Genomic DNA, 26629 nt, shown 5'->3' with positions numbered 1-26629 from the left:
ACCCAGACGGCATCTGAGGCCCCTCCTTGGCTCCCCGCACAGGGCAGTGAGGGGAGCGGCCTCCCGGCCTCTCAGATGTGCGTGCTTCCAGGTGCAGCTTGAAGGGGCCATCAGGCTGTCGGTGCCCCGACCCCCAGACAGAGGAGAGGGCCCGGCCCAGGGCTTTCGGCCTTCTCTTTGCTGGCAGCTGGCTGAGCGGCCCTGGGCGGATGCTGGCCATCCGCGGGGTCTCTAGGCGCCAGGGGCCAGGGCAGGTACCAGCATGGGTCTGCACCCATCTCTGAGCGCGTCTTTAGGATGCTGGCTTGGAGCTGGAAGAAGGAGGAGGGCACCTGCGTGCCCCTCCTTCCGTCTCTCCTTCCCTCGGCCCCCAGCCCATAGGACGGGGCGCGCCAGGCCCCCAAAGCCAGAGCAGGCCGAGTGGCAGGGCCCAGACACGCGAACCCTGGCTCAGCGGTGTGTCTGCCTGTGCCTCCGTCTCTCCGTCAGCAGAAAGGAGCCGAAGGCCGGCCCCTGGGGCGGTGCGGACACAGGCAGGCTCCCCGAGGCCGCCTGGAGGCCGGGTTCTCAGGGCTGAACCTGCTTTGGACCCACCTGGGGGTGTCGTTTAGAAAAAAGACACCTCGGCCCCAGCCCAGACCTAGTTATCCCCTCTTTGCAGGGCCTGGTCCTGTCTCTTTTGGACCAGTTCCCCGAGGGACCGTGACACTCAGCCAGACCAGGAGCGGGGTCCTTCCAGCAGAGCGGCCTGGGGAGGGCAGGAGGAGACCTCGGGCCTCTCCTCCCGGCCTGGGCAACGCTGGTCCTTCCGGAGCTTTGGATTCCGGGGGCCTTAGACAGCCGCAGGACCCAGGATTTGCTCGCTCCGTCAGAGCTTGGCGTAGGGCTGCCCTTGTCCAGGAGAGCCTTGGCCTGGAGCTTGGTGCTTGGCTTGCTGAGTCCCCGGCAGCTGCGCCCCAGGCCCCAGACCTCCGGGCTGAGCGACCAGGGTCCGATTCCTTGTCCCGAGATTGCTGGCGGCAAAGGGTCCACCGAGGTGTGACCCCGAGGCCTGTCCCCCTTCCAAGCCTCCCTGTCGTCCGTGCTCTGCTCCTCCCGTTTTCATGCCGTGTCTTTTCCTGTCCCATCTCTTCTCCTTGTTTTTCCAGAAAAGAAAGTCCAGTTCCAGCGTTCAGTTAATGGTGAGTGTCTGCCGTCTCCCAAACACCGGTAAATCCTGGGCCTCCAACCCTCGCCCCCGCCTCCCTCCTGCAGGCTGCTCTGGGCACCCGGGGCGGGGAGAGGGCGCTCAGGGCGTGCTTGGTACGTGTGCCTCGTGTGACAACATGTGTGTTGTGTGTGCGTGTTGTTGGCGTGTTTCTGTTGACACCTCCAACTCCACGGCCCGGGCCAGCAGCCCGACGGGAGACCCCAACTCCCCTGGAGGCGCAGGTCGATTTGAACCCCATCCCACCGCCCACCGTGGCTTCTCGCTCCCCCCACCCTCTGCTCTGGAACTCAGCTCAGGGCTTGGTTTGTGCCGGCTGTGGCCACTGGGGGGCTTGGTTTGGCCCAAGCGGTGGACGCCGCTGGCTGTCGAGGCCCTTCTCGAGCTTCTGCAAGGCTACCCAGGGCGCGCCGGTGGCAGAGGAGCCACCAGCCGCTGCTTCTGTTGAGGGGTTCCCGCAGGGGCTCGGGCGCCCTCTCCGGACTCCATCGCTGTCTCCCTCGGTTGTGGGGATTTTCTCCCTGAAAAGCCCAGCCTCTCTCACCCTGGGCCTCCCCCACTCCGTGCTCTCCTCCTCTCCCGCCGGTGTGCGTCCTGCCCCATCCTGCGGCCACCACCTGCCTCTCTGTCGTCCGCACCCCTCTCTGCCCCTCCAGCGACAGGGCCCAGGGCCCCTCCCAGCCCTTCTGGGAAGCGTCTGCCTCCCCCTCGCCACCCCTTCCCACCAGCCACCTGCTTAGCTGGGCCCTGCCCTCCGTAGGCCCCCAGGTCCGGCAGGGTTTGCAGCGCAGCATCTGGATGGCAGCGCCGATGAGGCTTCGGATGCTTCGGATTGGGGCCGCAGCACCAGGCAGCCGGGGCAGCCCCGCACGTGGCCTCGGGCCAGGCGGCCTCACCGCCACCCTCTTCCTTTGCAGGAATCTTCTGAGAGCACCAACACCACCATCGAGGACGAAGACACCAAAGGTAGGCGGGCCTCGGGCTCCGGCAGCCCCTTCCCCGACAGCCCCCACCTGAAGGGGCCGCCGGGCCGGCCTCATGCCCCATCTCGCCGCTTTAGCTCCCTATAGACGGTTCGTGGCGCCGTGGCCCCACGTGGGGCCCCTGGCTCCCAGGCGGCGCCCAGAAGGACTTTTCTGCCTGGAGAGACAATGTGTTCGCTAGAATATTATTAGAAAAAATTAATGTAACGTGGTCGAGTCGTAACGTACCGAGGAGTCTAAGTTTTCCTTTTGACGTGGTTTTGAATTTTTTTGGAAAAGGAGTTGATTTAAAAAACTTGAGGCAATAATAGGAAAGGAAGGGAAAAAAGCCAAAATATAGAAAGTTCAGGAGCTCCCGTCATGGCTCAGTGGTTAACGAATCCAGAATCCGACTAGGAAGCATGAGGTTGCGGGTTCGATCCCTGGCCTTGCTCAGTGGGTTAAGGATCTGGCGCTGCCATGAGCTGGGGTGTAGGTTGCAGACGCAGCTCGGATCCCGCCTTGCTGTGGCTCTGGTGTAGGCTGGTTGCTCCAGCTCTGATTTGACCCTTAGCCTGGGACCCTCCATATGCTGCGGGTGCGGCCCTAGAAAAGGCAAAAAGACAAAATATATATATATATATATATATATATATATATATATATATATATATAGAAAGTTCAGCAAACTGGGATGTGGGAAGCACTGCCTAAGACCAACCCGAACACCGGGGCTCCCGCGGGCAGTGGTTAAATCTTCAGGTGGAAGAGGGAGAGCAACCGAGACCCGACAGCAGAAGGGGAAGTAGCAGGACGGTGGCGGGCAGAGCGGCTGCCCTCAGGGGGTGCGTGTGCCATCGACCCTCCGCCAGAGCGGCCTGTTCATCTCCGCCTCGCGAGAGCCCGGCAGGCGGCGCCGCCCTCAGTCCCACGCTCCGGCCCAGGAGCGCGTCAAAGGCCCAGTCAGGATGGGAACCCGGGCAGTGTGGCTCCAGGGACTGGCTCGTAACCATGGGTGGGGAGGCCTCGGTGTGGGCCAGGCCTTGGGGCTTTGGAGGGGCGAGGGTGGAGCACCCGCGCGTGCCCAGGGAGCTAGTGTTCCTGCTGTCCCGCCTGTACCCTGCGGTCCTTGTTCCCCCAGGAAGGGAGGCTGCCAAGGGTGGGGGCTCCCACACCCCGAGACCCCTGGGCAGCCTCTGGGGTCTAGAAAAACAGCTCTGGCCTGGAGAGAGCACGGCTGTGCTGGCTTAGCCATGTCCCGGGGCTCAGGGATGCGCCTCCGGCAGAGCAGACCGCGGGCTGGAGCTTGGCGTGACGCGTCTCCGTGTACCCCTGCCATTCGGTTTACTTACGGCAGTTCCGACACACGCCGTGCCTGGCGCTGCCGGCGTGTTTGGAAGGCCAGCCCACTCTGCGTGGGCACTTGTCTGGCCATTCCCAGCTGGGCAGGCGAGAACCACTCCGTCCCTGGGCCTGGCACTAGAGCCAGTCGAGGTTCTGCGATGGATGGCACGAGGGGCGGCCTCCCAAGGCATTAGCTGGAAGAATTCCCTTGGGATCCGGGCGGCAGGCCAAGACGTGGGCGTCTGATTCTCCGACCGAATTCCCGGCCCTGCCCCTGCGGTGGCCAAGTCCTGGGGTTTCTGTTGCCGGAATTTGGCCTCTGTCTGCCGGTGCCAAACGGAAATGCAGAGACAGAGTTTTGGGGTAAAGGAGAAGAAAATAGCTTTATTGCTTTGCCAGGCAACGGAGGGCCACAGCAGGCTAGTACCCTAAAGACCGCGCCACCCCCCGACCCTTAGGAGGAATTGCGAGGAGTTTCGTAGTAAAAAGGAGAAAAAAAGTTTCCAGATGGGAGTCAGGATTCGGACGGACATGCGTCCTCCTCTCTTTGGAGGACTCGTAGCCATCACAGCCGCGTCAGGAGATCTCGGCGGTCGGCCGGTTATCGCCTAGAGCAACAGCACTTGCGACAGGGGGACAGGGGCGTATTGGTCAGAGATTAGAACAAACAGGAGAGTTCCGGAAAACCGGCGTGAGCTCATCACTTTTAACCCACAGGCAGTTGTCCCCAGGGGGCCGAACCTTCAGCTTGGGGGCGATGGGGTTTAGGGTGTAACTAAGAGGAAGGACTCTGAGCTGTGCCGTTTCAAAGTATTCATTTCAAAAAGAAGCGTAGGGAACGTCACGTCTCTCGGGGTATGAGGCGCCGGCATCATTTCGGAGCCACGTCCCACGTTTCAGCCTCGCTGTCCCCGCGCTCGCAGTCAGGTGCTGGGGTTTGGAGGAGACGCGTTGCGGGCTTATGATTCTGGTCTCCGAGGAGACAGGGTCTGTGGAGGCGGCGTAGCGCTGGGCTTCTTCAGGGAGGCCTTTTGCTGGGCGACCTTCGGCCATCCACTCGACCTCTCTGGGCCTCAGTCTCCTCAACGGCAGAGGGGTGATGGCGGTAGTACCAGACTCCGAGGACTGCTGGGCAGACGGACTGAGAGGCTGTGTCTAAAGTGCCTGCTCAGGGTTTGGCATTTGCCACTGTTTAATAAAAATCTTCATTTATTTTCTTGCAAACCGGAGCTTACAGTTGAAGGACAGGAAGCCATAAGTGTCCGTTTTACTCCAAGATTATTTTAAGACAAATGTTCGTGTTACACAGACAGAGAACTGTTTGGAATAGAATGTAAAGTGTCTGTGCCCCGTTCCTACAGAAGATGACCTGCCAAAGCCACTTTCCACCTGGGCCAACGGCTCCGGGTGGCACCTCGGAGGCCCGTGACCTTCGCCGCCGTGAGCTTTAGAGATACTGGGATTGGGGCGGGAGCGCGTGCAGAGCCCGAGCCTCTGCCCTTCTCAACAGGGGCCTGGGGCTCAGGGAAGAGAAAGACCGTGTCCAGTTACTGACGGAAGAGCCGGGGCCCTGCTCCCTGCGCCGGTTCCCTCCGCTGGTGGAGGAGCCGCCACCTCTGTGTGGGCCTCCCCTAGCTTCTCAGCCTCCGAGAAAGTTTCCCAAGAACCATTTTCCGGTGTTAATTTTGTAAAGTCTTCCTACCAAGTGAGAATCGTGGTGACGGGATGGGTTCTGACCTAACAGTAAGGTCAATTAGAAATGCCACCATACAGGGGACGCTTTCCCTGAGCAAAGGAGGGGGCCTTAATATTTCAGAGCCCCTCGGGCTCAATGCATGGGCCTCTCTCCCTCTGAGCTCACGGGCTTCTGCCACCGCCCCAACCTCCTCCCGTTCAGCTCCTTGAAACGGAATTTCCTCTCCAACCCAAAGTGCTGCCTCAGAATCTGGCCCAAGACATCCTGGGCAATATCAGTTAGGAATGCCAATCCTTCCTCAGCCCCAGCGTGTTGTGCGGCCTCAGGAGAGTGCCTTAACCTCTCTGGCGCTTTTACTGCCTATCCACAGACGAGCGCTCCTGGTTGTCTGGATGGATGCCTGGCAGATGAGAAACCCCAGAGGTTGCTCCTGAGCAGCTGCTGGCTGAACCTGTCATAGAGCAACGAGTCGGACAGGGGCCTGGGCTTAGAAGCAGGGAGAATTTCTCGAGATCTAAGTTGCATGAGATCCCCGGATCCTCGGTTCCAGAGACGGAAGCTGGGAAGATTCCTGCCTGCTAGGCTTCACCTATTGGCAAACTTGGCGTCCTTAGGGGCTGGAGGCCGAGTTAGATGCTGTCTTGGGTTGCATTAATAGAGGCATAGTGTCCAAAATTGGGGAGGGGATAGAGAGTGCTCCCCTAGTCCTGGGATTTATGCAGCATGCAAGTCACATCAGGGATTGCGTGCGTGCTCCTACTCAGCCATCTGAACAGCTTCAGTGTCCTCAAAGCAGCGCCGGCCAGCTTGAGTCAGCTCCTGCAAACCCTACCCTGGAGGCCGTGAGTCCTGCGGAGAAAAGGCTTGTGGGGAGAGCATGGCGTCCAGGGAGCAGGTGCACACTGCATGGCCCCCAAAGGCAGAAGGGCCACCAGAACTGTGACTGGGGGCGGGGGAGAATTCAACGTGACAGAAGGAGATGGGTGCACACGGCAAAAGCCGTCGGAGGTGTGGTGGCCTCCTCGGCCAGCTGCAAGTCCCAAAGTTGTAACCAAGCCGGAGGCATACCCTGTGTCAGGCTGCCGGGAAGTGTCCCTGCTGGGCCAGAGGCAAGAGGCCGTCCTTGGGGGAAGCTTCCAATGCAGAGAGTTCCAGGGAAGGTGAGCAGAGCTCTCTCTTCGGAGCGCCAGGCACGGCTCTGTGTGCTTTCCATGACGCATCCTTATTTACACAGGAAGGGCTGGAATGGTTGCTGCTCGGAGTAAGGGCCTTCCGTGTGTGTGTTAGTTTTACTGATATGTTCTTAGCTCAGTCCTCGAACCTACCTCTGAGGTGAAAGCCATTAGCTGCTCCATCGTCCATAGGGGGACTGAGACGGGAAGGACGTGGCTCCGGGGCCCTGTTATTAAGCCATGGGGCCAGGATCCAAAGTCAGGGCATCTGGCCCCAGAATCCATGCCCTTGACCGCCTGACGAGCCTCTGGGCGCCGTGAGAAGTGGCCCAGGGAGGCAGGGCGTTAAGCCCAGGCGCTTGGAACGCCGAGCTGGACGCGTCCTTAAAGTTGTGCGGGGAAGGCTGGGGGCGGCACGGGTCCCAAGGCCCACCTGGGGCACCCCCCTGACTCCGCGTGGAAGCGGCTAGAAGGAGCTGGCTGTTCCCCTCCTCAGTCTGTGGCTTCCAGGAAAGGGTCAGGCTGCCGGACTCCTAGGGACAGAGGCCGCCAGGCAACCTGGGCAGTTCCAGGGAACGGGGCAAAGACGGCAGCCCCAGGCCCTGGTCTGGCCCATCCGTGCCTTCATTCCTGCCTTCACGCCGCCTCTGTCCTGGCCCCGGGTGACCGGCAGAGCTCCCCGTCTAAGACTGGCTCCCTGCCCCGGTGAATCATCGTGGAGCCAGACGGTAAAGAGCACGAGCTCCGGGTGGTGAGAATGACGAGCTGTGTTCGTTCCACGGAGCACCTGCCTCGGGCGCAGAGCTGTGCTGCGGGGGAGTCGGCTTGGGGCCCTTGGTCCCCTGGAGCAGACTCTGTCCCCTGTCGCCTCCAGTGTGCCTGAAGCTCAGCTCTGACGTGGGGCTGAGAACCACGTGACGCTGCGCCAGGCGCTTTCAGGACTCACAGGCTGAGCACAGAGCTGGGCGCCTGGGCTCCTCACTCACTGGGTGATGAACGCCTGGCCGGCCGCTCCCGCTCCAGACCGCAGGGATCAGGGAGCCGGCCTTGGGGAACAGCCGAGCATGCGGGCCGAGCACTGCAGGGAGGCTGCGGGAGCTGCTGTGCTCGGTAGAGAAGGCCCCGAGTTGGGAGCCCACTCGGCCCCCAAGTCCTGCATCCTCAGGTGCTCACACCCCTTGCCAGGTTCCGTTTCCCGTAGCCGGACAAGGAGGCTGAGTCCCTGGTCACCAAGCGTTCTGACAGCCTGGGTGTCCCATGCTTCTGTGTCCTGTGGGCCTGAGGGGCGCTCCCGCGGGAGTTGGGTTGGGAGGCACCTGCAGTTGCTGAGGAAAGGGCCTCTGCCAGGACTGGTCTCGCTCCCACGCTCCCACCCGGAGAAGTGGGCAACGTGTCCTCCCATCGCAGCCGAGGCTGCTCCGCAGGCCAGCTGACCGACCGGGCGCAGGGCGAAGCGGGGCGAAGCCTGAGCCTGCGGGGGGCGGGGGGGGGGCACTTCGCGTGACACTTCTGGTGCAACAGTCCTGCTGGGTCCACCTGGCTTCAAACGCTGAGGCTTGGCCTCCTCGTGTATCAGGTGGGGAAACTGGCCTCCAAGTGCAGCAGTGGGCAGAGGCAGGAGGTGGCATTTATGACGTGTGCCTGCCACATACCAGGCTCTGGTCCAAGTGCCGTGGACACGTGAGCTCCCTGGGAGGGAGGCACTGTCGCCGTGCGATGGACCAGAAGACACCCGCGGCCCACGGCCCTGCTCGGGAGGACCCGGGCCGGGATCTCAATGATGAAGCCTGGCTGGTACCGAAGCCTGGGCTCTGCCCATGGCCTGCTCGGCACTAAAGGTGTGAGAGGCAGTGGTGTCCCCGTTTCACAGGGAGGAAAACGGGGGCTCGGAACTTCACAGACCTAGTAAGAAAACTGATGGCTAATCCGCTACCAGAAAGACAGCAGCAGTTCTTAGGGTTTCAGGGCAGGCAGGGGAGGCCGGGTCTCAGCAGTTGGGGTTCATCATGCCTAGAAAGTTCTAGAAAGCTCAGGGCCTGATACCTACAGGCACCCAAACGGAGCAAGACCTTTCCGAGACCTAAGGGGTGCATACAGCCCAAGCCCTTCCTTAGTGACCCCTGTTCAGAGCAGAGGGAGCCCCGGTTGGGGCTGCTGGTAACACAACGGCCACAGGGAAAGACGCTGGGGTTCCAGTGGCAGAGCGAGGTGACGGGGAAGCCCTGGGGCTCAGGACCTGGGTTCCAATGGAGCCAGAGTCACAACGTCCCCCACGCACGCTCTCCGGAGGCTGAGGCTGCCAGCCCGGCCCCCGGCCCGACCCTTGGCGGTGGAGGAGCTTCCGATCGGTTCACCTCCTGGGCCTGTTTCTTGCGCCCTGAGGTGGGGGCGATGGGTGCCAGGGACTGTGCGAGGCGAGGCGAGACCGTCTGTCGGAGGCCCCGGTGCCCGGAGCGGGTCTGGGCGTGGTCAGGGCTCGGGGCGGGTGGCTGGCGCTCTGTCCCCACCGCTGTCACTGTTGTCTCTCTGCCCCCTGCCTTGCAGTGCGGAAACAGGAGATTATCAAGGTGACAGAGCAGCTGATTGAAGCCATAAGCAATGGAGATTTTGAGTCCTACACGTGAGTCGGCCGGGCCCGTGCTGCATGTCCTGCCCGGATCGCTGATCGGGGCGCTGAGGGCTGGCGTTGGGGGTCCTCGCCGCTGGCCCTCCTCCTCCTGCTCTGCATGTGCCGTGACCCGGGCTGAGCTCCTGTTTCTGGTTTGCAATCTGACTTTATGCTTCCATTAAGCGTTCTGCCCACAGCCCCGGTCTGTTCTCCTGTTCTCAGCCCTGCTCCCCCTCCTCCTGTCTCGCTCCCTGGGAGGAGCCCCCACGAAGCCTCCGCTTCCCCCGGGAACGAGGGGGTGGGCTCTGCCACAACCTGGGCCTCCTCAGAGACTGAACTGGGAAGGAGCGAGGGAGCCGGGCCCCTCCTGGGTCCTGCCACACGACCCTTGACCTCAGGTGGCGGGAGCAGGCGGGTACCGCAGGGTACCGCAAAAGAACCGCGAATCCTCTGCGGGGCGGGAAGGCAGAGTGCACAGAAATAACAGTATGAAACAGGTGCCCCACACGCTCTGCACACCTGTCCTTGCTGCTGGAGGGGCTGCAGCGCGCAAAGGCTGGGCTGGAGCGTCCCCTGGTGGTCACCCTCACCCTGGCGGGTCTGGCGGGTCCGGCCCAGAGGCAGCCTCTCCTCTGGCTCCCGGGCGGGCAGGGATTCTGGGCTGAGGCCTCACTGTCTCCCGCAGAGCGGACGAGGCCTGGGCCAGAAGACCCCACACACGCTTGTGTGTGTGTGTGTGTGCGTGTGTGTGTGTACAAAAGCTGCCAGTTAGGGTCAGAGTGACACTCGCCTGTCAAGTTCAGGACGGGGCGGGGGGGGGTGCCCTGGCCGGGCCATGCTCCTGGGGCGGCCTGTTCTGCTTTCCATGGGCTCAGGCGCTGCAGTTCGGATGGGGGGCGGGCGGGGCAGCAGGTGGCAGGGCCTCGGCCGCGACGGATCGTGTCTGGAGGAGCGAGGGCCTTGGCGGGTGTGGGTGCGGGACCGAGGCTGCATGTGCCCGGGAGTGTGATGTGCTTGTCCACACCTGTGCATTTGCGACTGCGTGCACGAGGGGTGTGCGCGGTTGATGTGCACGCGTGCTCCAGGGGGCCTGAAAGCATGGAAACGCCCTGTCACGTGGGTCTCGCGTCCGGCCCCGGGGGGGGCGGTAGGTCAGCCCTGGGCGAGCCCAAGAGTGACTCTGGAGGACACAGCCGGGGGGCGGGAGGCGGGGGTGCAGAAAGGAAGGTAGCTCCCTTGGCCCCGCGCCTCCCACCTCTGTGATGCTGCTTCTGGAACTGCAGGCTGATCTGGGCTCGGACCCCTGGCCGTGACCCCTGGGGCCTGTGGTGCCGAGCCTGGCCCTGCGTCTCACTGAGCCTCAGTTTCCCGACGTGTCCGATGGATCTGGCGCCGAGTCCCTTCAGAGGCAGGGAGGCCCAGCGGCCTCCTGGAGGGGCGCCCCCGGCAGGGTGGGGCTTGGTCTTCCAGACCATCGGGGCTGAGACCAGCCCTGGAGGATTCGGAGCTCGAAGGTGCCGGGCCTCCCCTGTGGTCCCAGTACAGCCCCCAACCCCAGGCTGATCCCTCTGGAGGATGTGAGGTCCCGAGTGGGGACGGGCGTTGTCTGGAGCCCCGCGGCCCCAACAGGACACAGCAAGGACAGCGAGCCCTGTGCTCGCCGGGCGCCCAGATCGGACCATGCTGGGCCCTTCGCCCTCCTCCCCGGTTCAGCCCCTCCCCACGTCGGGATCTTTGCTTGTCCCTGGCTTCACTGTCACTGTCACGGGGTCCATGTTGGGTCACAGACGATCCCAGAGACCCAGGGGTGGAGGAGACAGCTTTGCCTTTCGTCGTCTGGCTGTCAGGGTCCCCTGGGTGGGAGCGCGGAGCCGAAGCTGCAGCGCAGAGGCCCCTCGGCCACAGCCCTGCTCCTTCCTTCTCAGAGCGCGGTTGTCCTCCTCTGACGGGGGGAACTGCCGCCCGGGGATGGCCTTTGTTCAGCGCAGCAAAACGTACCCTCCAGGGTCACAGCTGCTTGGTGAGCAGTGCCCGCTGCAGGGACACAGCTCAGGACAGGATCCCCTGGTGACCGGCCGCCGCTGGGCGATGCAGTTGGGAGACGGGCTGGCGGGCAGGCCACACCCGGCGGCGCCTTAGGGCAGCGCACAGAGCACCACGTGACCTCCGTGTTGCTCTTGCTGAGGGACGTTAGCCACTCACTGGGGGTCTCCTGACCTGCAAGGGGCAGAGCCAGGACCCGGACCCAGGCTTCCTGGCTCTTGGGGGCACCCACACTGTGGCTGCACCAGCCCCTTCCCCTCGCCAATCTCTCCGATCTGTGAGGTCTCACAGGCTTGCCTGCTGGGGGCCCAGGCCCCTGCAGTTAGACGGGGCACCCGAGAGGCCACCCCAGCCCCCTTTTCCTCTGACTTCCTCCCCCAGGAAGATGTGTGACCCTGGGATGACGGCTTTCGAACCCGAGGCCCTGGGGAACCTGGTCGAGGGCCTGGACTTCCACCGATTCTATTTTGAAAACCGTGAGCAACCCCTTCTCTCCGGGCTGCCTGTTGTCTGCTCTGTTCCGTGTCCTGCCTGATGGCACAGCAGGGTGACGGGCAGGGCCCCGGCCCAGAGGCCTTCCCATGTGGACAGCGCTGGGTGCCCTCTCGTTCCAGCTCCTAAGCCTGGCCCGTCTGACCGCCGTGGCTGTGGGTGGGCACCTGGATACAGGCGACGCACCCTCCCAGGCCCCCCACCCACCCGTGGATCCGGGAGGGTCCGGGAAGGACCTTGCTTCCTGCCCCACAGAGAAGGGAGCCTTCCCGCCCGCACACCTCACGTTCCTGACTCCGTAAAGCCTGCGGCCACCGCAGCTGCCCAGCAGCGGGCGCAGGGGACCCGGGGGGCGGGCGGTCCGGGGAGAGGAGAGGACCAAGCTCACGCTGCTGTGCCCTGCCTGTTTGTCGAGGTCTCTGTCCGCATGTCTGTCCTTTCTGGGTCTCGCCGTGGCAGGAGAGACCCTGGCAGCTTTAAAACCCGGGGCTGGCAGGGGGCTGAGGCTGGGCCTGACCCAGGGCGCTTTCGGCCTGTGTCTGCGTCTCGCCTTGGCCAGGGGCCAGACAGGGATAAACCAAAGCACACACAGGACGCACGCAGGCAGCTCAGACCCGGAGGAAGGTCTGAGAAGTGGCACATCGGGTCACCCAGGGGGAAGGCAGGCACCCGAGGCCCTGCTAGGGCATTGCCCATGCGGGCGGGCACCAGCCGAAGAAGCAGAGGCTCGCACCTTGAGAAGGCTGGTCCCTTTCTAAATTCTCTTTCAACACGTCCAGCTCCGCCAAGGGGAGAGGCTCGGTCTAGTGTTTGTCTGGAACGCCTACCCCTCTCCACCTGGCCTCGTGGTCAGAGGGAGCGCGGTCTCCGGCTCAGGTCCCTGGCAGGCAAGAGAGTGGAGCTAGGCTCACCGAACTTGCCTTCATTCTCACTGGACTTACTCTTAAAACTCTGCTCTGCGAGACTGGCCATTCATTGGTGATTGTGCTTGAATGTTTTAAAATAAGTTTATGTAAACGAAGTGGATGGATTGGAGGAAGTACTCTCATGGGAGTACAGGTGGCAGATGGTGAAAAGAAAGGCTCCCCCCGGCGACCAGAGCTGCATCCGGTCCATCATCTCCTCGTCACGTACAAGGGGAGACCGGGGTCCAGAGAAGCAGAGGGACTTGTCCAGAGGAACCCAGAAAGCGGCCGTCAGAACCCAGTCCTGACTCGCTACAGCCCCCACTTCTTCCCTGGGCTCCTCCTCTCGCCTGGGCATCGGTGCCCCCTGGCTGGACCCGCCCCCCGTCCCCTGTCCCCCGCCTGCATGTAGGCTGGCGGGATCTTGCAGAGCACCAGGGCTCCGGAGCCACCACCCCCCCGCGCTGTGAAGACGAAAGTTGCATTTTCCTTGGACACACCAAACCCTGCATTTCCAAGGCCAGCCGTGGGGGTCGAGGGTGAGGGGTGCTGGCCTGATCCCTCTGGCTCCATCACTCTGGAGCTCCCCGGCGGATCACCGTGGCCCAGACGATACTGCTCTGTCCTCAGGGGGGCGCTGGTTCCCCAGAGTGAACTGCAGTCCCCACAGAGCAGAGCAGACACCAGGTTGAGCTTGCTCTGAAGGCGCAGGGATGGGAAAGGGAAGAGGACCCAGGAGGCTGTGCTGGCCCTTGGCCTTCATCCCGGCAGCCCCGCCACGGCGCCACCCCAGACTCTGGGCTTGCGCACCTGTCACATCAAGAGACCCACGAGAGCAAGACCCAGAGTACCCGCCAGGGGCCACGTCCCACCCTCCCGCTGGAGGACCTGGCCTGCCTGCCGTGTTATCCACGAGCGAAGATGTTGGAAGCCCACAGACTGTTCAGGAGACGCCATGCTAGGGCGGCCAGTGCTTTTCCTTGCAGACAGCGGGAAAGCCCGGTGCCCTCAACAGTGCTCAGCGCGGCCGCTTTGGGGACGGCCCCAGATTGTCCCAATTCAGTCCCGCCTGAAGACTTACTCTGAGGCTCTGCTGCATTTCTTTCAGAAACCAGCCCGCCCAGCTTTGGACAAGTCCGATGGCTTCTCTGGACCTCAGTTTCCAGGTCTGCTGAAGGGATGCCTTGCACCAGGCGGTGCTGAGCGCCTCCAGCCCCGGTGCCGTGGAGGACGCGCACAGAGGCCTCCTCGCCTCCTGTGAGAGGGCCACTGGGTGACCTCTGGCCTCTGAGGTCAATCCCATGCCTAGAAGGCAAAAACTCTGCCCTTCGTCCAAGAGCCCAGAATTGTAAGAATTTCAGTCTGCATCTCCAAGACTCAGAGATTTTTGAATCATTGATCCAAAGCCCGGGTACCATGCGATCGGAACATTTGGGAGTGAGAATACCCCTGGATGCTTTCTGCAGTCCTGAAGAAAATAACAGTTTCACATTTTCCAGGAACTCGGTGGCTCGCAAACCGGGCTGGGCATCAGAGTCAGAGGAGGGGGTGGGGGAGGGGGAGGGAGCTTTCTCATATCCCAGCTTCCGGAACGGGCCGCCCCAAGGCGGGGGAGGGGCAGGCTCTCCACGGGATTCGGATGTGTTTGGGCTACACTAGGGGAGACACGCGAGTTGCTCTGAAGCCCAAGATCCTGCTGACCCCTGTCCAGCCCCTCCCTAGGTCATTGTCTCTCTGTGCTTCTGTTTTCTCTCTTGCTGAAAAAACCCGGTTCCCAGCACCAAGGTGAGGGCAGCGTGGCTCCTATGTCACATGGCGTTGGTTTCGGATGTGCTTGACGGTTCTAGCGTGATGACGGGGGCTGTGCGTTGCCCCTGGCTCGGGAAGCTCCGCGACCTCCCCGCCCCGTGATCACCGATACCGGCCTTGTCACCCCAGGATTCCCAGATGGCTTAATTTTAACATTCTCCACCTGTCCCGCATTCTGTGTGTTGCGAACAGAGGTGGCCAATGAGGGACCCGTTGGACCGCAATGTGGGTCACGTGGTCTGCATGCTGTCTAAACTTTGAATTCGATTCTAACAATGAAAAATGAGGCGTTTTCAACGTAAAAATCCCGATGTCGAGACTCTCTCGAAAAGTCAGAAGGGGTGGCCAACACCGGGGCGTCTGTGCACAAGGCGCCTGCGTAGAAGGGAGTGGTGCCTCCCGACCGCGGTGTCCGCCACTGCCCCTCGTCCCCCTGCCCCAGAGACAAAGGCCCGGTCGTCTTAGACGCAGCACAGCCCCCCTGTCTGCGTCCTCTCCTGGCCTCTGCAGGGATCGGGCTTGAGACCCTGGTCTGAGCTCGTGGGATGCTACGAATATTCACCTGCATGTCTGAGATGCCTTGATTCTTAAATTTCCCTCCCCTGAGTCTGAAGGTCTCGGCTTGTCCCGACGTCCACTGTATCTCAGCGGGGATGTGCTCTAGTCAGCTCCGAGGTCTGCCTCGACTCCGGGCGGCCGAGCCCTGTCCCGGAGGCCCCCTCCCCTGGCAGCAAGGCCGGCAGAGGGGCCTCTGCGGAGCGGGTGCCGAGCTCTGGGGACGTGAAGGAGCGGGGCCGGAGGCCCCAGGTGCGAGTGCTCTGCCCTCCCGCCCCGCCCGCAGTGTGGTCCCGGAACAGCAAGCCGGTGCACACCACCATTCTGAACCCCCACATCCACCTGATGGGTGACGAGTCGGCCTGCATCGCCTACATCCGCATCACCCAGTACCTGGACGCCGGCGGCATCCCCCGCACGGCCCAGTCGGAGGAGACCCGCGTCTGGCACCGCCGGGATGGCAAATGGCAGATCGTGCACTTCCACCGATCGGGGGCGCCCTCCGTCCTGCCCCAGTAAGCACCCCCTTCCGGGCCTCTCCTTCAGGACGGTCTGGAGGAATGGGCTCTTTTCCATCGGGAGGTGGGACCACGACGGAAACCGGCGCTGGGAGGTGGCACGGGGGTGGGGGGGCGGGGGAGAGCTGGGTGGAACCCATGGAAGGCAGCTTGAACCCCAGCCAAGGACGTGGGCAGGGTGACTGCCCGAGGGAAGCAGGGCCTCGGGAGCCGCCCCGTGACCCAGCCCACGGCTCTGCCTTACAGCTGAGGGGCCGGGCATGCCCCGCATCGCAGAGGCCTGCCCCTCGTGTGTGGAATACGCGGCTGCTGGTTCTCCCACTTGGATTTTGCTGGAATCCTCATCACATCACACCCGCCACCACCATGATGTCACCTTCATTCCCGCGTCAAGAAAACCTGCCTGTTCGCAAACACCATCCCGCCTTCGGAGCAAAGGGCCACGTCTCCCGCCCCTACCCGTCACTCCGGCTCTCGGTCCCCTGCAGGGCGGGGCTTCCTCAGGCCCAGGTGCCCGGGTGCCCGGGTGCTGCCCCCCCCGCCCCCCGCGGTCGCTGGCCTGGTCTTGCCTTGGCTCTAGGCCAGAGCTGTGTGTTCACGGGGGCTGGGGAGGGACGTGGCCCCCGCCAGCCCCTCTCCCTGAGCCTTCCCCTTCCAGAGGCCCCCCCCCACCACCACCGGGAAAGCAGACGGACGGCCCACCCGCCCCCAGCAGCCCGCCTTTGGGAGAGGGTGTGAGAGCCTCCTGCCTTCCTCACTCTTCTGTCCTGCCTGCCTCCCGCTCAGGGAGGGCGTGTGGCCCCCGTGCGGTCCCCCGGGCCCCGCTTCCCGCCGTCTGCCTTCTCCAGTGTCTACCCCCCAGCGCCAACGGCCCAGCCCACCCTTCCATCAGGCCCAGAGAAACCCAGCTTGGTCACATCCCAGGGAGAGAGTCTGACTGCTCTGGGGTAAAAGAAACCGGCGCGGAGGCCCTTCTCGGCCGGCAGGCCTCCTACCGCCGGACTCCTGCGCGTGTCATTAACGGGTGTCGTGTTGACACCATCGCGTGACAACCGGGCCTCTCGAGTTAGGCAAGAAGGGCGGGCGGGGAGGGCGGGGGGAGGAGGAGTGGGGGTAGGTTTTGTTCTTTTTTTCATTCTAGGTCATTTCTTTGGGGTCGTCTCTGAGATGGACTTTGTCACCTGGGGTTACCTGGGGCCGAGGCGGCACCAGAGGAAGGACCTCTGGCGTTTCAGTCCTAAGGGCCCCTCAGGCCCGGAGATGGCCTGGATGTCAGTGCTGACGAGGCAGTGGCCAATCAGGGCAGAGAGCGTGGGGAGGTGGTCAGGATGGCAAAGTCTGGATCTTCCTTGCTTGCCTCCCAAACCGGGGTCCTTACTGCCACGCTTCCGAGGGTTTCATCCCCCCCACTCCGTGGGCCGCCCACCCACCCCTCCCCCGCCCAGCATGTGTCTTCGAGCGGGTCCAACAGCACTGGCATCTCTGCTCTCACGCCTCCTCCTGCAGCCCTGGGTTTGCATCTCTCTTTTCCCCTCTCGAGCCCTCTGCCCTCGGGGTCCCCGCTGCGTGGCTGCCCTGGTGGCTCTTCTCTAGGCGCCACTGTCTGCACTGTTTTCTTTGCATGACTCTATCTGCAGTAAGTATGCTGAAAACAAAAGAAAAGAAGAAAAATCACTCAACAAAACCAAGCTACATGTTTTGGATAAAAAAAAAAATAGAGGTTGTATTTTCAGTGTCCGACTCGGGATTACGTTGCTGCCTCTCTGTGCTTTTGGCCTCTGTGTGGCCGTGTTTGCCAGCATGAGATACTGTCCCCTCTGGAGGATTTTAGGGGAGGAAGAGCTGCATCCCCAGAGCTTTGAAGGAGGCTCTGGTTCCCCAGAACCTCTGGGGAGTCCTGGGTTGAGCAGAGCAGGACAGATGGGGTTGGGATCCAGGACGCCTTGAGTTCCCCGATTGTGAGCTGTCTGCTGGGCCCCTGCTCGCAGCACAGGGGATGCAGGCTGGGCGGGGGCTGCCCAGCCCGCCTGGCCTCCAAACTGGTCGATCAACTGGCCTCTATCCTTGGCAGAGACCCTGCTGCCGAGGCCTACAGTGGGCTCTTGGCCCGCCCCAGGTCCAGAGGGCTTCCCAGTAAGGCCCAGTGATCCCAGTGCCCCAGCTGCAAAACTGCCTGCCTTCCCGGTGAGCTGCCAGCTCCCACAGCCATCCCCCGGCCTAAGGTGAGGGGCTGCTGCAATTACCAAGGCAAAGTCTGGTCCCTTCTTCAGCCTCAGTTTCCCCCTCTGTTAAAGGGGTTTAATCTTCCAGCCCAGCCTATTGTCAGGGCTGATGGGGGAATCAAACAGGATGGAGAAGCGAAGCCCATCCGCCCGCCCGTGGGAGCTGACAGGGTGAGTCACTGGCTGAACCACTGTTCCTTTCAGCGCCTGGCCAGTCCCCCTCCCCTGCCCCGCCTGCCCCTCCCTCTCCTTGGTGCCTGTCCGCTGCTGATCAGCAGGGACTGCGGGGAGGGGCGGGTGCGAGGAGAGCTACCCTTTGCAGGTCATTAGGCTTCCATCCATGGCTCTGACCAGACTTGCTGCATGGATGAGCCCCTTCCCTGCTGTGGTCCTCGGCTCCCACCAGAGGGAGCTGAGCTGGAGGACTCCCACCTCCCGTCCGCCGTGCCCCTCTCTGGACGCTAGAGAAGTGGGTCCCTACCCCAGGCCAAGGTGGCCAGGCCTGGCGGTGGGCAGCCAGCCAGTGTGGACCACAGGCTACTGGCGTGACCTCGAGGTGGAAGGCAGGGTAGACTGGCAGGCAAAGCGGCCCAGCGCTCACTCTACCAGGCAGGCAAACATCCCGTCGATGCAAAAACTCCAGACTTAAGATGAGTCCGTGACTTAAAAGCACTCGCCTGGAGGTGCGCCCAGCGAGGGCTGGTCCTAACCCACTGCCTCCCGTCTCCCTTCAAAGGGGGACCCTCTGGGGGATGTGTTTGCCAGACTCCCCGTGCTGGTTTCTTTGTTACTATTTGTTTGGGGGTTTGTTTCCGTTCTTTTTTTATAACATGTGGCTGTGAACTTGAATGACCACTGCTCAAACTTTCTGCTATTGTGGGGCTGGGGGGAAGAAGGGGTGTCTGTTTTATTATTGGTGTTTTCAGTGCAATAAAAAGCTACAAACTTCCGTGCACTCGCTGTCTCCCGGGCTCCGTCAAGCAGGTGGCGGGAGGTGTGCCGGGCCTTCCCGGTTGCGAGAGTGACGTCCAGGGCTTCATTCTGATTGGACCGGCGCAGTCACGTGCTCAAGGCTGAGCCAATCGCTGTGAGATTACGCCCGGCCCAGGTGCCTTCGCTTTGGAGGCAGGGGGGCGGCTGGTTTCTTCTCCGCTCATCGCTCATCGGGGGCCCTTAACCGGACGGAGCAAGGGGTGGACGTGCCTTGTCACCCACGGCCAAGAGCAGAGCCTCCCCGGGGGCCTGGGACAAGGCTCTCGTCCCGGCCTCGGTTTCCTTGTGTGACACGGACTTTTCAAGAAAGCCCCTCCTCCCCCATCCTCTTTCCTCCGCTCTACCTGGGAGACCAGCCCCCAGGCCCCGGGCCCCCGGGAGGGGTTTGGAGACACGGGGGGGTGGGGGGAGAGGGGAGGGGGGCTTTGGGCTGGAGAGGGGGAGGGCGGCGGGGGGGCCCCAGCAGGGGAGGGGGGCGTTGCCGCCTTGAAGACTAGTTTGGTCCTCCGGCCCCAGGCCGCCCGGGGCCGAGCCAGGGTGCTGGTGCGGAGGCTTTGGCCCCTCCTCAGGCTGTGACAGGGCCGCCAGCTGTCCTGTGTGTTGACCGGGAATGATCAGTGTGGAACCCAGAGTCCTGGGCGAACCAGAGGGGACGGTCTCGGTAAGCCAGGCCCCAGCTACGAGGCCTGAGCCCGCAGCTTTGGGGGATGTGCCTTCTGGAGCCCAAGGTCCTCTCCAGACCCTGCTCCAAGGTCTGGCTCCAGAATCCTCCCACCAGCCACTTTCTGGGTCCCTGGGGGTCAGCCTCTGAGGCCACCAGGGCGCGCGTCATGGGCCCCTTGCACATAGAGGACCTTGGCAGCGAGGCGAAAAGGGCAGGGGGTGGAGTCGCAGAGGGACCCCGGAACCTGGCACGGCGCCCCCAGGACTGCTTGGACCTGAGCCTTTAAGGGCCCTGGGCTCTCCGACTGCAGACGAAGGGCTGGAGGACTCGGGCTGCCATTGCAGACACTTGCCAGCAGGTGGCAGCCCAGGAGCACGTTGCGGGAGGTGGGGTCCCTGAGCCTGCGAAGTCAGGGAGCTGGGCCTCCAGAGACAGCCTCTCCTTGGCCACCTCACGGGCGCCATCCTTTACAGCTCGAGTAGCGCTTCCACGCCTCTTGTCCAAGTTACACGAGCCCCGATGTGAAGATGAAGAAAGTGAGGCTCAGGGGCCAAGAGGCTTCTCGCAGGACAGAGACTTGCACAGCAGAGCTCTGTTCCCTCCAGGCCCCCCCGAGCGGTGTGTGCCCCCATCTCTGGACGCCATGGCAGTGGCTGGGATTCTCAGGAGCCCCCTCTCTTGACCCCTGACCCTCCTGGCCACTGCCTCACGTCTTCGCTGTCCACACCCATTGTCCCACCTCCTCACCGCCCTTTTCTCCAAAATCCTGCGCAGCGCTGGCTGGCCTCCAGTTCTTTGCTCGGGCACAGCAAGGCCTCCGCACCCTTCGGGATGCAGTTCCTTCGGGACTGGCTCCAGGAAGGGCCCCCCTTCTCCCATAAGGTCCCTCCATAGGTCGCTTGACCCCCTCCCCACCTCCCCGGGTTCACTGGTTTGAACCTGAGCAAACGTCTGCAAAACCGTGGGCTCCTTGAAGGCGGTGGACTCGGGGTGCAGCAGGAGGTATTGGTATGCTTCCAGGAGCACACCCCTGACGCGTGCGTGCTGCCAGAGCACGCGGAGCAGCACGGATAACCCACCCGCCAAGGCAATGCCAACGGCGGACCCTGACACCAAGCGCCAGGCCCGCCAACCTCCTTACACCTGCCCTCACCACCGAGTTCACGTCACCCTTTGCTGGGCACCATGACCCTCGGGGACCCTCACTTCACCCTTTGCTGGGCACTACCCTTCTCTTCATTCTACCACCAAGGAGACAGTGGTGCCCAAAGTGAAAGCACCTGCCGAACACGGCCCAGGGAGGGAGGTGAGATTCAGAATTGGGAGCACCTGTTAGGGCGTGCTGCAGCCGCATTGGGCTCCGAGGGCACGTGGAGGTGAGCCAGCCTGTCTCCTGTCCCCAGGAGTCCCTGAAGCCACCGACAGAGTGAGAACCAGCGCTCGGGGGAGGGAGAGAGAAGGAGCACAAGGGCCATGGCAGCGGCCGGGGGCTCTGGGGTTTTGTGCGGAGGCTCAGTAGTGGGAGGGGTGCAGGAGGGTGCAGGTGAGAGCTGGGCTGAGAGCTAGAGCCGTGGGCCCGGTGGGGGCTGGGGGAGAAGGAGCCGGAACGCCGCCGGAGGGCCCTGCCAGGGGCGTGCCTGCCAAGGGCGTGGGCTGGCGCCCACAGCGAGCATAGCCTTCCCCAGTCCGGGCTGGAAGTGTTTGCACAGGGCAGAGTGGGGCAGGTCCCGTCCTGTGGGAACGGTCCCTCCTCCTTGTCCTTCCTCCTGGGACCAGCCCCACCCTCCCCTCTCCACCTGGGCCACTGGGGTCTCCCCGGCCCCCCTCCAGGCCCGTCCCTGCCAGGGCCCTGGGCAGGTGTGCGGGGAGTCACCCGGAAGTGGACTCCCCCCCTCCCCCCCGCCAAGGAAAAGGGATTGTCATCCTTCGTCCCAGCGTGATCTTGGCTGCAGCCCCTTCCTCGCTGGGCCTCAGTTTCCTCCTTATCGCAACAGCGGGGGGGGGGGAAGCGGGGGGGGGGGGAAGCGGGGGGGGGGGAAGCGGGGGGGGGGAAGCGGGGGGGGGAAGCGGGGTGGGGGAAGCGGGGTGGGGGAAGGGGGGGGGGAGCGGTGGGGGGGGACCTGTGCTCTCCCGTATGGGAACTGGGCTGGCTGCTCAGAATCGCCCAGGGAATTTGCTACAAATGCAGATCCTTCAGGCCCCACCCTCAGGGCCTAGGAAACAGGGCTGGCCAGGCTCCAGGCGGCCGGACTCGGTTTGGGAATCCTGCGTCACGCGCCCCCACCCCGCCTGGTTCCCACGGTCCCACTTGGAGCTGGAAGGTCCAGTTATCGGCAGGCCCCACCCCGGCCTTCCCGCTTCCCCCTCCCGCTCCCCTGACTCAGCCAGGTCAATATTGACCAGCGGCCCCTCCCGGCCTCGACTCCCATCCCCCCAGGCCCCGAAGCTCCCTGAGACCCTGCCCTTGGATCCGCAGAGTCAAGGTCAAAGCCAGGCTCGGGGGCCTAGAGGATTTTATTCCTGTTCCACTCGCCCCCAACCCCATCCCCCTCCCCGCTCACTGGGGAACCGTCAGGGTCCCTGCTTGTGAACCCCATCCCCCACGAGGGCGCAGGCCCTGAGTCCGCCCTGGAGCAGCCGTGCCCCCTGTAGCCTCCATGGCAGGGTCCCTGGCAAAAGGCTGAACGGGGCGGGCGGGGGCAGAGAGCTCCCCCCTGCTGCCCCCAGGACACGGGTGCAGGGCCCGTGCTTCCTGTCCCACTCACTCCTCTTACTGATGGGGACACTGTCCAGCCTGCCAGGCACCTCCCATGGAGCCGGGAGTTGCCAGCAAGCCCTGGACCCCTGTCTGGGGCTCCAAGACCCCGACCTCCACCCTCCTTCCCACCAGGGGGATCAGAGGCAGGCACTGCGCCTGTCCCTTTGTCTCTACAAGGGACGCACCGTGCTCGATGCTAAGCACTGGGATCTTTTTAAAACAACGCGCATCCAGCAGCTGTGTTACCTCATTTACTCCCTGGTCAGGGGACTGTTCCTCCCCTCCGCTGACATCTGAGGATGCCTGGGCGCAGCGAGGGGAAGGAGGCTCAGGTGGCCACACAGCCCGTGAGCGGCGGAGGCCAGCCTGGGCTGACCAGTGGCCCTCCATCCTCCTGGGCTGCCCCCTGCTGTGATACCTGGAGGGACACAGGTCACAGCCACTCGGGACTTCAGTGGGAAAAGGGTGTTTTTCCCCCAAATAGAGGGGGGTGCTGGGGGAGGCTTCCGTGTGGCCCGAGGGGGCGGGCTGCTGCTCCGTCCTGGGGGAGGAGGGCAGGCGGCAGGAAGTCAGGCGGACAAGGAGCAGGGGTGCTGACCAGGGCTCCGCGGGCGGGAGGCGGCCCTGGACGCCCTTCCAGGGCAGGCCCAGCGTCAGACCCCAGAGGGAGTGGCCTGGGGCTCAAGGAGCCAAACTTTCCATGAGCCACCACCTAAAAATGAGTCTGGAGAACAGTGTCCCCTGCAGATGCAGAGGCTCCGCAGCCTGGGTCACGTGGAATTCGGAGGGGCTGGGGCAGTCTTAACTCCTCCCTGGCTGTCCCCAGAGCGCCCAAGAAACTGCTTTCCGATGGATGCTGCAGGGGGCAAAGCTGTGCACTGGCACCGTGGGTCCCCAGGGCTGGGAAGGGCAGAGCCAGGAAGGACCCCAGGTCTCCAGGCGCCCTGCTGCCACCCCCCAGCTCTGGGCCGTCCCAGGAGCGTGACACGGGGGCCTGAGTGCGTGGAGAGGAAACGGTTGTCTCAGTGAGAGCCTGCGCCAGCTGGGCTGGCTTCCAGAAACCCCGGGAGGGAGCCCGTCCCTGGGAGAGTGGGGAGGGCGGGGTGGAGAGCGCGCGGAGGCGGGACCTGAACAGACGGGTGGGATCCCGGTGGGTGAGCGGGGGAGACAGTGTCAGGGAGCCTGGGGCTGTGGAGCTGACCTTGGCTGGGGGGGAGGGGGGCACAGGGCCAAACCCTGGAGGAAGCAGGCTGCCTGTTGACCCCTCCGTGACCTTGGCGATGGGCTGCCCTGATGGTGCGGCCAGGCTCTCTCCCTCCTCTGCCCCAGCCCCGCCCCAGTGGCGCTCAGGTGTCACCCAGGAAAACGCCTTTGCTGAGTCCCAGAACAGGCATGGCCCCCCCTGTGCAGCCCTCCACCCCCCCAGCCAGGCACACACCCCGCCTCCAGGGCCCCTGGTTCGGGGTTCAGGAACACAGTGGCCAGGACCAGGAGGCAGAGCGCCGAGTAGGGGTGCCGACTTCTGCCCTGGGCCAGCCTCGCCCTGGACCCTGAGCAGGGCCAGCCTCCGACTGCTCAGCCCCTGGTCGGCCGAGCACCTGTCCTGAATGGAGCGGCCACAGGAGGCCCCTGTGAGCCCCGCAGTTGTCCATCTTCTGAGTCACCTGGGCACTGTGCCTCTTCCCTTAAAGCACCATATCTGGCAACCTGGACCCATGCTGCTGAGGGCGGCTCCCGCCCCAAGAGAGACGCGCCTTCTCCGGCTCACCGCAGTCCCCACCACGCCCTCTTGTCTGCCCAGCACGCACTAGGGGTCAGTGGCCACTTTGCTCACCGGGGTTCCCTGCCCGGCCCTGAGGGTGGCAGCTGCTGGGACGTTCTCGGGGTCCAGGCTGGGTGCTACTCTGGGCAGGGCTGGTGTCTCCTGCCAGGTGCCTGCTATGTTTCGGGATCCCTCCCGCCACACCTGGGCCGGGCTGGGCTGGGGCAGGGGCAGGGGACCTGGGAGGGGTTCGTGGGGAGGCAGCCTGGGCAGCTGCGGCTGGTGTGGCGGGAAAGGCTGTGGGAGCAGTGGAAACGGGAAAAGCAGGACAGACTGGAGGACAGTCCAGGAAGCACAGCCCAGGGACAGGGCACTGAGGCCGGGGGCGAAGCCGGCAGGGTCCAAGGACACCAGGAGCCCGCCGGTCACAGACTCGGGATCTGGGAGAAGAGCCTAGACTCTTGGGATCCCCCGGCTCTGACCCTCGGGACACAGGCTTAGAGCCAGGAGGCTGGGCGAGGAGAACCCAGGCCCTTCTGAGCCAGAGCCTCAGCCCAGGAGCGCCTTCCCAGCAAGAGGCGGCCTTGGCCGGGGGCTCGGTGGACAAGGTGGAGCCCGCCGCCAGGTGGGGTGCGTGTGGGAAGAAGCTCCTGGAATTGGGAAGGCCTTTCTTGCATCCTCTGCAAATCAGCAAACCCATCTGGCTTCCCCCACCTAGAGCCCCCAGCCAAGCGTGGCGGGGTGGGGGGCAGGAGGGGGAACTCGATTAATAAGCAAAATAGGCGTGGGCCCCTCCTCTCCACCCCACTCAAAGCCTGGGAACACCTGCGCCTGCATCTGAACGGCCCCGGGGCCTTTTGATTGGCAGGTCCTGCAAGAAGCAGGCGGTTGGGCGCGCCGGGAAATCCGCCCACCCTGGGGACTCGTGGCTCCGCCCGGTCCTGGGCTTTGAGCTCCGGCTGCAGCTGCAGGTAAGGCCAGGGAAGAGCTGGGCGGGCGGGAGGACAGCCCGGCCGGGGAAGGAGACTTCAAGCCGCCCCGGCCTGGCCCCAGCTCGCCCGGCTGACCCTGAGCCAGTCCCCTCCCTCGCAGGGCCTCGGTTTGCCCATGTGTGTAATGGGAGACTAGGTGGGCCCCAAGCCTTCCCCAGCGTCTTTACCGGCCTTCCTGGGCCCCAGCTGCCCCCGTGCCGGGGAGGAAGCCAGGCGGGCCAGACAGGAGGCAGCTGAGCCTCTGCTTCCTTATCTAATGGGAGCCAGAAAGCCCCGCGGCCCCTCGTGGCTCTCAGTGCTAAGCAGACAAGGTAGGGAAGGGGACTTCACTGGCGTTTATTCACAATAAGACGACAGAGCACGGATGGGCTGGGGAGACCAGGAGAGGACCCGGTACAGAGGCTGCCCCAGGGGAGCAGGCCGCTCATGCCCACCTCCCCTCTGGACAGCACGGGGTCCAGCGAGGGAAGCTGTGGGCCCCCTTCTTTCTGTCCCCACCCGACACCCAGGCTCAGGCCCCAGCCCTCGGGTCGGCCCTCTGCAGGCTTCCCGTCTCCACCCCGGGCCCTCCCTCTGTTCCACGCGGCACACTGACCCAGGACGCGCTTTCTAAAGCACGTGATCTCGCACGTGCCTGGCTCTCTCCCCGACCGTCTCCAGCCCGCGGGAGCCCTGTTGGAGCCGGTACCACCTCTCCTCCCCACTCTCCCTGCTCCCTGCCCTTGGACTCGCCCAGGCCGCCTCCTGACCCCAGGGGCGGAGAAGGCGGCGAGGTTCTGACCCCCGCACCTTGGCTGGGTCAGCGCCTTGGCCGGAGGCCGGCCCACCCTGCCCTCCACGTCCTTTCTCCAGTTCGCCCACCGTCCAGGCCCTTGGGAAACCGGTCAGCACACGGGCATCTTTCTCTCACCAGGGCTGTGGACCCTTGATGCCTGGGCCCTGTGGGCCTCGTGACAGCCCAAGTGCCCGCGCCCAGCTCAAGATTCTGACTTTGTCAACGCGTGTGGGACGGGCTCCCCAGAAGGAGGAGGGGGGCTGGGCCCTGAGGAGAGCCCAGGGGTGGAACCAGCTGCCCCGTGAAAAAGGGAGCTGCCTGGCCAGGGGACCTGGGGTCTGGTCCCTTCTGCCACATAACTGGGGGGCGAGTGCCCCCCAGTGTCAGTCTGTCCGTCTGTGAAGGAGGCCTGGGTGGGGGTAGACAGAGGTTCCAGGAGAGGCGGGGGGCCCCAAAGAGGGATGTGCTCTGGGGAGCCGCATCGCCCACAGCCTCGGGCCCCTGGGGACCCCGGTGGGCCGGGCGCGCAGCTACCCCCAGGGGCCGGCGGGGCCTGCGGTCCGCGGAGCTCCGGCCTCACATCCTGGACTCCTCCTCCTCCTCCTCGGCGATCTCGCGGTCCACCTCGAGGGCCGTGTTCTCGAAACTGGTGACGCCTCCGTACCTGCGCATGCGCACCATCAGGGCCCTGGGCGACTGGCTCCCAGCCAGCGTGGCCACGTACATGCCCGTCCGGTTCTCCTCCAGCGACGGGCCCCAGTCCATGGCCGGCCGGCTGGCCTGCTGGAGCCGCTGCGCGGACAAGCACAGCCGTGAGCACCCGGGCCGCCACGGCCTTCTGGGGGCCGGGCGCCGGCAGAACCCCCAACGCTCTGCCCTCCCGGCCGCTCCGTCCCCCCAGGAGTGAGTCCCAGGCCTGGAGAGCCCGGCCCTGCCCCTCGCCAGCTGGGGGGCCTTCGGGCCCAGACTCTAAGTTGGGACGTCTGTCCCTCGGGCATCCGATGTCTTCAAAGGGGACACACTCATCAGGGGCCGGGAGCAGGGTTGGGCCCAGGCAGTGGGGGCGGTTGTTAGGGTTACGGGGCGGCCAGTCCAGGGGCTGACACTGGGCCCCTCCCCGTAAGTGCTGAGCCCTAAAGAGCTGGGCGCTTT

The 26629-nt window shown here is 64.1% G+C and overlaps 2 protein-coding genes and 2 long non-coding RNA genes across 7 annotated transcripts in view; 3 read left to right on the top strand and 1 right to left on the bottom strand.

Moving 5' to 3' along the window:
• Window positions 1-16402, top strand: part of CAMK2A (calcium/calmodulin dependent protein kinase II alpha) — a 32131-nt gene extending 15729 nt beyond the window's left edge. For both annotated transcript variants that reach the window (XM_047779048.1, XM_047779049.1), the window contains 6 exons: window positions 1149-1181; window positions 2125-2173; window positions 8926-9001; window positions 11414-11508; window positions 15080-15308; window positions 15558-16402. In XM_047779048.1, coding sequence (XP_047635004.1) covers window positions 1149-1181; window positions 2125-2173; window positions 8926-9001; window positions 11414-11508; window positions 15080-15308; window positions 15558-15561 — 486 coding nt within the window. In that variant the 3' untranslated portion in view covers window positions 15562-16402. The remainder of the gene's footprint in view (window positions 1-1148; window positions 1182-2124; window positions 2174-8925; window positions 9002-11413; window positions 11509-15079; window positions 15309-15557) is intronic.
• A 1-nt stretch (window position 16403) lies between these two features.
• Window positions 16404-18482, top strand: LOC125126535 (uncharacterized). Its single transcript, XR_007134664.1, has 2 exons — window positions 16404-17704; window positions 17856-18482. It is a non-coding gene; the product is annotated as an uncharacterized LOC125126535 (long non-coding RNA).
• A 6115-nt stretch (window positions 18483-24597) lies between these two features.
• Window positions 24598-26629, top strand: part of LOC125126533 (uncharacterized) — an 18285-nt gene continuing 16253 nt past the window's right edge. For 2 of the 3 annotated variants that reach the window (XR_007134661.1, XR_007134662.1), the window contains exon 1: window positions 24598-24681. This is a non-coding gene — a long non-coding RNA (uncharacterized LOC125126533). The other variant, XR_007134663.1, reaches the window with a different exon arrangement.
• SLC6A7 (solute carrier family 6 member 7) overlaps window positions 25019-26629 on the bottom strand; it is a 19121-nt gene continuing 17510 nt past the window's right edge. The window contains exon 14 of the mRNA XM_047779047.1: window positions 25019-26269. Coding sequence (XP_047635003.1) covers window positions 26054-26269 — 216 coding nt within the window. The 3' untranslated portion in view covers window positions 25019-26053. The remainder of the gene's footprint in view (window positions 26270-26629) is intronic.

Source organism: Phacochoerus africanus, chromosome 4 (genome assembly GCF_016906955.1).
Source record: "Phacochoerus africanus isolate WHEZ1 chromosome 4, ROS_Pafr_v1, whole genome shotgun sequence".
Lineage (NCBI taxonomy): Eukaryota > Metazoa > Chordata > Mammalia > Artiodactyla > Suidae > Phacochoerus > Phacochoerus africanus.
This window is presented reverse-complemented; position numbering and strand designations above follow the sequence as displayed.